The sequence below is a fragment of the Protomyctophum bolini genome (genome assembly GCF_963924005.1).
Source record: "Protomyctophum bolini genome assembly, chromosome: 14".
NCBI lineage: Eukaryota > Metazoa > Chordata > Actinopteri > Myctophiformes > Myctophidae > Protomyctophum > Protomyctophum bolini.
Genome location: NC_137875.1, coordinates 28589566 through 28601956, shown reverse-complemented (window position 1 = coordinate 28601956; position 12391 = coordinate 28589566). Strand labels below are relative to the sequence as shown.

At 41.7% G+C, this 12391-nt stretch overlaps 1 protein-coding gene across 1 annotated transcript in view; it reads left to right on the top strand.

Annotated features, from left to right (window-relative positions):
• Positions 1 to 12391, top strand: part of wdpcp (WD repeat containing planar cell polarity effector) — a 109769-nt gene that overhangs the window by 43245 nt on the left and 54133 nt on the right. The window contains exons 8-9 of the mRNA XM_080781746.1: positions 1027 to 1163; positions 11300 to 11503. Of these exons, the coding sequence (XP_080637872.1) occupies positions 1027 to 1163; positions 11300 to 11503 (341 nt within the window). The remainder of the gene's footprint in view (positions 1 to 1026; positions 1164 to 11299; positions 11504 to 12391) is intronic.

Sequence of the window (12391 nt, the reverse complement as noted above, 5' to 3'; positions counted from 1 at the left end):
TGAACTATGAAAGATAGAAACACATAATTATTATACAAGTCAACCATATTAACAATACACCAAGTGAATATTCTCTTAAGCCTGTGATAAATGTATTTCCCTGACGTTGACACATGTGCATTTGCATTACACCAACATATCTAAACTATGAGCTTCAATGAGCTTCAAGGCAAGCAAGTAGCTACAAACACACCTATACTATGAGCTTCAGGGCAAACATGTAGCTACAAACATATAGTCATTATCTAGTCATCACAACCCAATAAAGTACAACATGCATTCATGAATTTAACTGGACTCACTTCAGTGACGCATAACCGTGGCCTGCTGAGACTCCAGAGCAGAGGGCTCTCAGCTGGTTGCTGCTGCTGCTTCCAAACAATGACTGCATGGACAGGCACTCAGGCAGTATATGTAGCTGGCCACTGATTGAGGAGTGAGTGAGAGCAGGTGTGATTAGTGATTGAGAGGGAGTGACAGCACGTGAGGTGGGTGGGTCCAACCCATGGAATAGGCCAGGGGAGGGTTGTTGCTGCTCACCAGGATGACTCTTTTCTACAAGTAGGCCTATAACTTTGCATATATATATATATATATATTTTTTTTTTACACTTTCCCTTAAAAGAAAAAAATAATAAATAGCAGATCTACAATTCAATACGCGTCGCATGCAGACATGTTGTGGCCTTGTAGATTGGCTATTATGTTTGTGTGACACTGTTGTATGACGAAGTAGGCTATCCATATACGAAAATAACCCATAAATAGTATAACGGTAATAAGATACAAGGTTTCTGCCCTATATTTTGTGTTGATGTCTTTGATAGTCCAGAGTTGTACTTGCGCTGGTGTCTTTCACCAAAAAGAGCCACTCTACAAGCTCACAACGTGTGAGCTTCTATCCTCAGTGTGAGACACAACGCGTGGCTAAATATACATATATATATATATATATATATAGTATAAATGAGGCTATAGCAGCTCCGTCCTTTCATTCAGTGACCTGTGCGATGATGTCATTCCCAGCTGTGCTCACTGATAGGCTGCTGCTGATGTCCTTCCTGGAGCAGAGCCAAGTGGGCGTGGTCTACCTCAACAGGAAGAACCAGGGCTCTCCGGAGACGGGCCGACGCATAGAGAAACTGTCACCTTCTGACATCAAGGTATAGACCACGACAATGTGCTTCTCTATGAGGTTGACATAGAACCACAGTCATCTTTATTGTCACATCACGGTTTTAAGTGTGTGTAATTCGTTGTTTGTGCATACGGTAGTTCCCATTGTGTTATTTTTCCAAGAAGACAAGAAAGGGAAGGAGAGGGCGGGAGGGGTTAGGTTGTTAGGAGATCAAGGCAAGAAAGAAGATTCAGAAGCTATACTGTAGTTCCACACACAAACAGCACACTCGTAGGGTCTCTGTTAGCTCATTTACAAACGGCACAGCCCCAGGGTCGCTCAGCTCTTATCTTATTTACAGTACAAGTAAGGGCTTTCCACATATAATTTACAAGCTTGTTTCACAAACAGCACAACAGTAGGGTCTCTCTTATCTTATTTACAGGATGTATAGCCGAACAACCAAGTGTCTCTTTTTACATGATCAAATTAGGGCAGCAACTATAATTTATTTTGTTTGCGTTTACTCTGCTTATTATTTATTCTATGTATTTAAGCCTAATCTAATAATCAAGAAGTGTGTCTTTTGGTTATTGTTCAAGTTAATTGATTGATTGAGATGGAGATGGTTGTGAAAAGCAGTGGTGGAGCAAGTATGTAGTAATGTTTTACTTAAGTAAAAGCAGCAGTACTGCATTGTAGAAATACTCAAATTAAAGTCAGGAATTAAAAATTCCTGACATTAAAAATAAAAGTACAAAAGTATTGGTATCAAAATGTACTTAACGTACCAAAAGTAAAAAGTGCTCAGTCATTATGCAGAATGTCCCATTCCAAATAATTATAGTAGAGTAAAAGTACAATATTTGCCTGAGATGTAGTGGAGTATAACTAAACTAGACAACCTCGGAGAGGTCGCAATTTTAAAAAATTGCAGAGTGTGGTTGCCGCAGTGGCTTACATATATATACCCCTCCCACTGATATTGGCAGCCTGTTACAGTTTCAAGTCACACCTTAGATCGTGTGTAAGTAATTCGGAGGGGATTTAACCCCCGAAATTCTGGTTTTCCGACAAACGGTTACATTTATCGCGTTTGCGGCGCCCCCTATAGATGAAAATGGAATTGCTTTTGGAACTCGGTTGAACGAACCACCCCGGACATGTGATTCAAATTTTGGATGGATTGGACATTCCGTTCGTGATTTATGGCATTTTTCGTGATATAGGCCCCTCCTACTGACTTCGGAAGACGATTACGGCCGAACGATACGCACTACCGAAAATCTGCAAATCTGTTTTAATCGGATGGGTCCAGAGATCACGTGTACAGATTTTTGTGAGATTTGGACAAAATCTGTAGGAGGAAAAGCAAAAAGTGTGTTTTGGACAAAATTCAAAATGGCGGAAAATCCATCATGGCGGACATGGGCGTGGCCTATATGGGGAGATGCGTCATGACCCAAGGAATCCAGGGGAAAAATAATTTAGATTTTACGACATACGGTTCAAGAGTTATGAGCCAAAAGGTAAAGTGGGCTGTTATAGCGCCACCATGAGGCCGACCTAAAAGAAAATATTTTTAATTAATTTTAGTGATAATTAGGAAATATCCCTGAAAGTTTTGTAACTATAGTGCTTACAGTCTCAGAGGGAAAAATACTTGAATGTGATTTTTAGCATTTTTCCATTGAAGTCAATGGGATAATTTAATTCACTAATAAATTCATATCAATTAAACTATACAACATTTCTCTTAGCAAAGTACACGCACACGATTCCCGATTTTTCCGGTCAATTTGACATATGGCTCAAGTGCGTACAGTCAAAACTGAGGGAGTTGTAGTGCGTCAAAATAAAGACTAGTGGAAGAAAAATAATAATAACTAGAAAGGCAGTTCCTGTAGAAACTGCGTGGGCTCGCATAAATTGCAATGTATAAAGTTTTTGCCGTGTCAAGTTTGAAACTCGGGGACCGGAGTAATAGTGTTCCCATTGGTGGTCTAAATCCATAATCAAAATTTCGGGACTGTAGCATATTGTAAACAAAAGTAGAAAATGTATTAAAGCTGAAGTAAAAGTTTTAAAAAGTATGAACATTTGGAAAAACTATAGTTTAAGCATAAATAACTGCATAAAGCGGAATAAAGTATGTGGAAGTTGTAGAAGTGTTTTTAAATTTTTTTCTTTAAAGGTAAAAAAAAAAAAACTTTATTAAAATAAAATTAAGTTTATTCTTAATAAGTAAAAAAAAAAAAGTTGAAGTTTTTTCTTAAGTATTTTTTTTTTAAGTTTTCAATTTTTTTAATTTTTTTCAATGTTATATATTTTTTCAATTTTTTTCAATAATTCAATTTTTTTCATTTTTTCAATTTTTTTTCATTTTTTTCAATTTTTTTCAATTTTTTTCAATTTTTTTCAATTTTTTTCAATTTTTTTCAATTTTTTATTTAAAAAAAAAAAAAAAAAAAAAAGTTTTCATTTTTTGTGCGTGCGTGTGTGCGTGCGTGCGTGCGTGCGCTTGCGAGAGCTGTGTAAAGGCCAGCCAATAGGAAGACAGGGTGTGTGTGTGCGTGTGTGCGTGCGTGCGTGCTCTTGCGAGAGCTGTGTAAAGGCCAGCCAATAGGAAGACAGGGTGTGTGTGTGCGTGCGTGCGAAGACAGGGTGTGTGTGTGTGTGTGTGTGCGTGCGTGCGCGCACTTGCGAGAGCTGTGTAAAGGCCAGCCAATAGGAAGACAGGGTGTGTGTGTGCGTGCGTGCGTGCGTGCGTGCACTTGCATGTGTCTAGCCTAATTGCACAAATAGCAGACCTACAAGCTCACAAGGTATCGCAGAGCAACTCATTGAGATCTTGTAACTTTAATGTCAAGCCCTGTAATTAAGCCCTTATATGTCTCAGCTGTGGAAGTAAAAAGAGTTCTACTACTTGCCAGCACTATGACTGGGAGATTTCAATGGTCCTGGATGGAGGAAACTATGCCCCGAACAAATTGCTCTATCGCAAAAAGTAAAAGTCGAATGCAAATATTTTTTTCGCTGTGAGTGGCCTGAGATATTGAGGTACACCATGTGCGATTGTGGTGTTGGTACGGTTGAAAATGTGGTTATAAGAGCGAGTTAAGAATTGTCAGCGTGATAATTTCCTCGTAAGAATTATACAATGGAGGTCAATGAGCAGATTGACTGTTTTTGTGACACTTAAAAGGCCGTAGTTCACATTCTGTATGTCTCTGTGCTTTGTTGGTCACATTGTGTGAAAGAGGACATGTGTGGCCACAAAATGACCAAAGAACATGCGTGTAAAATGAATACTTTGGCCGGGACGACAATTTGTTTGGTAAATTTTCAAGGAAAGAATTTCAGTTTCCACACTCTACTCGAAGAGGCCCCGCACTCTAAGATGGCACTAATTAGCCGAAACGGCCTGCGATTGAACTGCGATTTCGGAAAAACCGTTCAACGTATTCGAATACGGTTTGAACCGTCCAGAGTCCAGAGTCGTGTGAGCGTTCTAAAGTTTAAATCACGTTTCTACGACAAAGTATGCCAGAGTAATGAGGCTGCAAAAGTGAGGTTGATTTAGAGATAAATCCCATTCATTGTCTATGGGAGGCAAAAACTATAAATAAAGTTAAATATTTTAAAAAGTATAAACTTTTTCAAAACAACTTTTCCACCAATGAAAGTTCAAAGATAGATGAACATTATAAAGTTTGAATGAAGTTTCAAAGTGAAAGTATGACGGAGTAATAAGAGCTCAAAAAAGTTAACTGTGAAAAATGGGACCTTTCTTCCATCGACTCTCATTATAAAGGATGTTAAAAAAAGTTAAAAAGTTAAAAAGTATAAAAAGTATAAAACTTTGTAAAAATAAAAATACAAGCACCCATCACTGCAAAGAGCTGAACAGTTTGAAGTTTGAACTAAATTTCTAGCATAAAGTATGTGGAAGTAGTAGGGTGCCAAAAAAAAGCGGCGGAATAAAGAATAAATATAGGCTGGCAATAACTAGTGTGTGCTCGCTGTAGCGAGCCCACAATAAGTGGAACTAGAAAGGCAGTTCCTGTAGAAACTGCGTGGGCTCGCATAAATTGCAATGTATAAAGTTTTTGCCGTGTCAAGTTTGAAACTCGGGGACCGGAGTAATAGTGTTCCCATTGGTGGTCTAAATCCATAATCAATATTTCGGGACTGTAGCATATTGTAAACAAAAGTAGAAAATGTATTGAAGCTGAAGTAAAAGTTAAAAAAAAGTATGAACATTTGGAAAAACTATAGTTTAAGCATAAATAACTGCATAAAGCGGAATAAAGTATGTGGAAGCTGTAGAAGTGTTTTTAAAAGTTTTTCTTTAAATGAAAAAAAAAAAATCTTTATTAAAAAAATTCAAGTTTTTTCTTTTAGGTAAAAAAAAAAAAAGAGGTTAAAGTTTTTTTTTCATTTTTTTCAAAATAATACTTTTTTTTCAAAATAATACTTTTTTTTCAAAATAATACTTTTTTTTCAAAATAATACTTTTTTTTCAAAAAAATACTTTCTTTGGAAAAAATACTTTTTTTTGGAAAAAATACTTTTTTTTGGAAAAAATACTTTTTTTTGGAAAAAATACTTTTTTTGGAAAAAATACTTTTTTTTGGAAAAAATACTTTTTTTTGGAAAAAATACTTTTTTTCATTTTTTTGCGTGCGTGCGTGCGTGCACTTGCGAGAGCTGTGTAAAGGCCAGCCAATAGGAAGACAGGGTGTGTGTGTGCGTGTGTGCGTGCGTGCGTGCTCTTGCGAGAGCTGTGTAAAGGCCAGCCAATTGCACAAATAGCAGACCTACAAGCTCACAAGGTATCGCAGAGCAACTCATTGAGATCTTGTAACTTTAATGTCAGCCCTGTAATTAAGCCCTTATATGTCTCAGCTGTGGACGTAAAAGACTTCCAAGTTCTATGCCAGTACTATGACTGGGAGATTATAATGGCCGTGAATGGGGGGAAACTATGCCCCGAACAAATTGCTCTATCGCAAAAAGTAAAAGTCGAATGCAAATATTTTTTTCGCTGTGAGTGGCCTGAGATATTGAGGTACACCATGTGCGATTGTGGTGTTGGTACGATTGAAAATGTGGTTATAAGAGCGAGTTAAGAATTGTCAGCGCGATAATTTCCTCGTAAGAATTATACAATGGAGGTCAATGAGCAGATTGACTGTTTTTGTGTCACTTAAAAGGCCGTAGTTCACATTCTGTATGTCTCTGTGCTTTGGTGGTCACATTGTGTGAAAGAGGACATGTGTGGCTACAAAATGACAAAAGAACATGCGTGTAAAATGAATACTTTGGCCGGGACGACAATTTGTTTGGTAAATTTTCAAGGAAAGAATTTCAGTCTCCACACTCTAGTCAAAGAAGGCCCGCACTCTAAAATGGCACTAATTACGCGAAACGGCCTGCGATTGAACTGCGATTTCGGAAAAACCGTTTAACGTATTCGAATACGGTTTGAACCGTCCAGAGTCCAGAGTCGTGTGAGCGTTCTAAAGTTTAAATCACGTTTCTACGACAAAGTATGCCAGAGTAATGAGGCTGCAAAAGTGAGCTTGATTTAGAGATAAATCCCATACATTGTCAATGGGAGGGAAAAACTATAAATAAAGTTAAATATTTTAAAAAGTATAAACTTTTTCAAAACAACTTTTTCACCAATGAAAGTTCAAAGATAGATGAACATTATAAAGTTTGAATGAAGTTTCAAAGTGAAAGTATGACGGAGTAATAAGAGCTCAAAAAAGTTAACTGTGAAAAATGGGACCTTTCTTCCATCGACTCTCATTATAAAGGATGTAAAAAAAAGTTAAAAAGTATAAAAAGTATAAAAAGTATAAAACTTTATAAAAATAAAAATACAAGCCACAATCACTTCAAAGAGCTGAACAGTTTGAAGTTTGAACTAAATTTCTAGCATAAAGTATGTGGAAGTAGTAGGGTGTCAAAAAAAGCGGCGGAATAAAGAATAAATAAACATAGGTTGGCAATAACTAGTGTGTGCTCGCTGTAGCGAGCCCACAATAATAAAGTGTTACAATTACAAGAGTCTGGTTGCCCTGTTGGGCAACCACACTAAATAGTGAAAATTGGAAATACTTAAGTACAGTACTTGAGTAGTTACTTTACAGCACTAGTGAAAAGACATTATTCAGTCGCCATCCACCACAAGCCATCCTGGATATGCATTAACTTACTAGCTAACTGCTAAACCTAGCATTATCACATTACTGCCGACCCTTTTGTTAAACAGTGTGTGTGTGTGTGTGTGTGTGTGTGTGTGTGTGTGTGTGTGTGTGCTTGTGCGCGTGCGTGCACGTGTGTAAGCAGCAATCTCTCCTCCATGTGGTTCCAGAGGCAGAGTCCTGATAAGAACCCCCCACACACACACACTGCACACACACGCACGTGCAGTCCCTCCCCCTGCCTCCAATCCAAATGTAATACCCCCCCAACACACACACACACACACACACACACACACACACACACACACACACACACACAACCATCTCATGACAACACAGATGTACACTCTCCACAAACGCATAAACACATATACCCCATGGAACACATGATGCTGCACACACTACATACCCTCCCATTGTCTTTGCGCATGTGCACACACACACACACACACACACACACACACACACACACACACACGCACACACACACACAGTCACACACAGTCTCACACACACACACACACACACACACACACACACACAGTGTCCGAATGTGGGCACACAGAAAAAACATATATGCAGCTATGCAGCGCAAAGAATCACATAATGTAGGCTACCCTCCATGCCCCTGCAACACACACACTCACACACACACACACACACACACACACACACCTCTCCCTGGTCCACTGGGCTAAGCTTGAGGAGGGGGAGGGGGGCTAAACTAATCCGACCCCCAGAAAGTGGTTTTTGATTATTGCTGACCAGCAAACGCCAGCAGAAAAAAATGAGGACGAGAGGAGAGATGGCTGTAGGGACGGAGGGATGGATGGATAGAGGGATGAAGAGTTAGAGATAGAGAGTGTTATTAGCCCACTGTGTGCGTGCGTGCGTGCGTGCGTGCGTGCGTGCGTGCGTGCGTGCGTTCCCTCTCGTCCTGGTGGCCAATCTCTCTCTCTCTCTCTCTGCTCCCTTCGTTATTACGCACACACAGTGTCATCAGTGTCCATGACGCGTTTCCTCCTCCGGGGACGAAAAATAAACAGACAATGGTTAACAACACCGTATAGCAGTGCTTGTCAACCTGTGGAGCCTCGAGGCTATTGCGAGTGGGCACCGATAAAGGAGTACGCAAATGACGTGGAGACGTTATTCACGGTTAAGTGCATTGGCTTTATTCTCCAATAACCACTTAATACCTGCAGGCAGCATGTAGCATCACTCTCTAACCAACGTAACCAGAAAGAACGCAACATCACTTCCTATGGAAGTCCCACCCCACAGTCACTCATACACTGGCTGGCAACACCCAGAGTGCAATATGGGACCGTACCTACGTTCCCCAATCTGGGACCCCATCGGCAAAGAAGGGAAAAACAGCGCTAGCTCAGAATCTGTTCTTGAGAGATTCATGTTCCACAGGTTCTGATATCTCTATAGTTCATAATTATTCCATAATAAGTTAATGTTACTTAATAATAATATATGTATTAATTAGGTATGTCATTTTTATAACACTCCAATGTAAAGGCTTTACGTTGGACACTTATATTGAAGTAAGTCTAAGAGATTATAGGTCTAGAAACAGACCGTATCAAATATGTATGGGTGACTGACTGTCATAAACGATACAGAGACACCTCCCGACAATATCGCAGAGACATATTTTTCTCTGACTCCCCTCTTCTCTCCTCTATCATCCCTCCATCCATCCCTCCTCCTCTATGACTCCCCTCTTCTCTCCTCTATCATCCCTCCATCCATCCCTCCTCCTCTCTGACTCCCCTCTTCTCTCCTCTATCATCCCTCCATCCATCCCTCCTCTATGACTCCCCTCTTCTCTCCTCTATCATCCCTCCATCCATCCATCCTTCTCTATGACTCCCCTCTTCTCTCCTCTATCATCCCTCCATCCATCCCTCCTCCTCTATGACTCCCCTCTTCTCTCCTCTATCATCCCTCCATCCATCCCTCCTCCTCTCTGACTCCCCTCTTCTCTCCTCTATCATCCCTCCATCCATCCCTCCTCCTCTATGACTCCCCTCTTCTCTCCTCTATCATCCCTCCATCCATCCCTCCTCCTCTATGACTCCCCTCTTCTCTCCTCTATCATCCCTCCATCCATCCCTCCTCCTCTATGACTCCCCTCTTCTCTCCTCTATCATCCCTCCATCCATCCCTCCTCCTCTATGACTCCCCTCTTCTCTCCTCTATCATCTCTCCATCCATCCCTCCTCCTCTATGACTCCCCTCTTCTCTCCTCTATCATCTCTCCATCCATCCCTCCTCCTCTATGACTCCCCTCTTCTCTCCTCTATCATCTCTCCATCCATCCCTCCTCCTCTATGACTCCCCTCTTCTCTCCTCTTCTATTCCTCTATCCTCCTTCTATCTGCAATTTACAATTTACAATTTCAATTTAGGCATTTAGCAGACGCTCTTAATCCAGAGCGACTTACATTAAGCAAGAACAAAAAGCATGGGTAATACATCACATAAAAACATTTATCATGAAACATGCGTAAGTTAAGAAAGTAACAGTGCCAGGTCCCTACCTCTCCTGTGTGTGTGTGTGTGTGTGTGTGTGCGTGCGTGCGTGCGTGCGTGCGTGCGTGTGACTGTGTGTGTGTGTATGTGCGTGCGTGTGTGCGTGCGTGCGCGTGCGTGCGTGTGTGTGAGAGAGAGAGAATGAGCTGTGGAGTACATAAAAGACAGGGTCACACTGCTAGACCTGCAATTTCACCTTCTTTAAAAACAGCTTCTAGATAGTACCACTGCTTGTTTAATGGCGCGTGTTTGTGTGTGTATGTGTGTGTGTGTGTGTGTGTGTGTGTGCATATGTGTGTCTGTCTGTCTGTATGCATATGACTATGTGTGTGTGCTTGCTCGTGTGTATGTGTGCCCCCCGAGCACCACGAGCGCTCATTACTGTGTCTCTGTGTTGTGGCCTGCAGAGCGTGGCGGCCCCTTCCCAAAAATATGCACATTGCTAAAAACAACAAGCCCAACAGAACAAAACACACACACACACACACACACACACACACACACACACACACAGACATTAATAATGGAGGATAAAAAAATGACCTTACACATCAACAAAAACAAGAGGACAAAGGAAGAATATTTTGAGATGAGAGGATGGATGTGTCCTTTGTTTCAGAGCCGTGAGGTGTGTCTGACGCCAAATGGGTGAATCGCTGAGATTAGCCTGGTTGGCTGATCCCCTGATAAACTTGACTTTCTTAGGCCTATACGTTCTCGCTCTCTTTCTTTCTTTCTTTATTTCTTTCTAATTCCTTCTGGCGTGTGCCAGTGATGTATGGGTATAGCTACATCATAATAGCATATTAAAAATATAGAATCAAGAATGGACATTTCCGTTCTAGGAAAGCTTTGCTTCCATGTCAAATACAGAAGACGAAGTAATCAGTGTAATGAGACTATGATAGATGGTTTTGCATGTCATGGATTGAATGGTCCCCAATGCTCCCATATGAAAGACAATACTGAAGTAAGGAAAAATGGAGCCAAGGAAGAAATTAAAATCGGTAATGTTAAAAACCACAAACCAAGCAAGAAATATCTTGCACGGTGTAGTCATGACTCAGTTGTGAATGTCACATTAAGACATTTAAAAAGCCTACCGTCAGAATATATCAAGGATGTTCAGTATACTTCAGTAGACTTCACTACTAGGTTGATTCAGAATGCTGCTGCTAATTCCAAAAAAGTGGATCATATCACTCCAGTTTTTACACTGTTTTAACAGTCTTTACACTGACTGTCTGTCAAATAATTATTTTTTTAATTACATTCAGATGTCCTTTCATAATGTGTTTCTATTCCTCTGTGTCTTAATACTTAATGTTCTGTGTACAGTCCTTTGAATTGCCTCTTTTTCAGGTGGCAGAAGCCTTCATTCTGCTGTGTGTGTGTGTGTGTGTGCGTCTCTCTCCAGTTCATGTGTGTGGAGGTGCGTGGTGGCGTGGGGCGGAGGGTGGTCCGCCGGGTGGGTCTCAACCACCTCCAGGACGTGGCGGTGTGCTGGTGGCCGCTGGAAGACCCCAGCCAGGAGCTGTGGCCCTGGACACCCAGCAGCCACACACACACCCACAGGACCAACCTGGTGCTCTTCAGCTGCTCGCCTGCTGATGGTCTCAAGGTATGTATGTGCACGCACGCACGCATGCATGCATGCATGCATGCACGCCCACACACACACACACAGGGGACTAGGGGACACGGGGAGAACATGCAAACTCCACACAGAAAGGCCCTTTCACCAACCCCGCCTCGGGTATGGGCACCGATGACGCGGATGAGACAACACGTCCCCAGCATCCCCAGCGCCCACAGCAGGAATCGAACCCGGGACCTTCTAGCTGTGAGACGACAGTACTACCGACGGTGCCACCGTGCCCCCGAACATCCATTTGAGATAGAACAAAGTTTTTTTTTTAAAATGTGATATATATAGTTTGATCGGACCGTGTTTGGCTTGAACGGCCCTTACAACAAAACATCTTGAGAATGATTTCCCTTATTGTTTGGTAGTAGTGTACACACTCACACACGCACTCTCATGCACACACACACACAGCATTGTACGGTAAGGAGGACACACAGAGAGCTGTAGTGAGGAGGCAGGCTGTGTTATGGTGGATGGGATTGGGGACGGTGTGTTAGATGCTCGAACCGTCACGCAGCCATGTTGCATCAGCATGTGAAAGAGGAGCTGAGGGGAACTAAGCTGTGCTACGCCTTCACACACACACACGCGAGCGAGCACGCACGCACACGCACACAGATAGGCCCACACATACAGGTACATAAAGATGCATGGGTACACATACACACAAGCACGCACACAGTGTGCAGGAGGTAGGGACAGGTAAGCAGTAAGCACACACAAATAGACAGACACGGGGAGGCACACTTACACACACAGATTCACTCCCACACACACAAGCACACACACACACACACACACACACACACACACACACACACACACACACACACACACGCACACACATGACCCTGCGGTGAC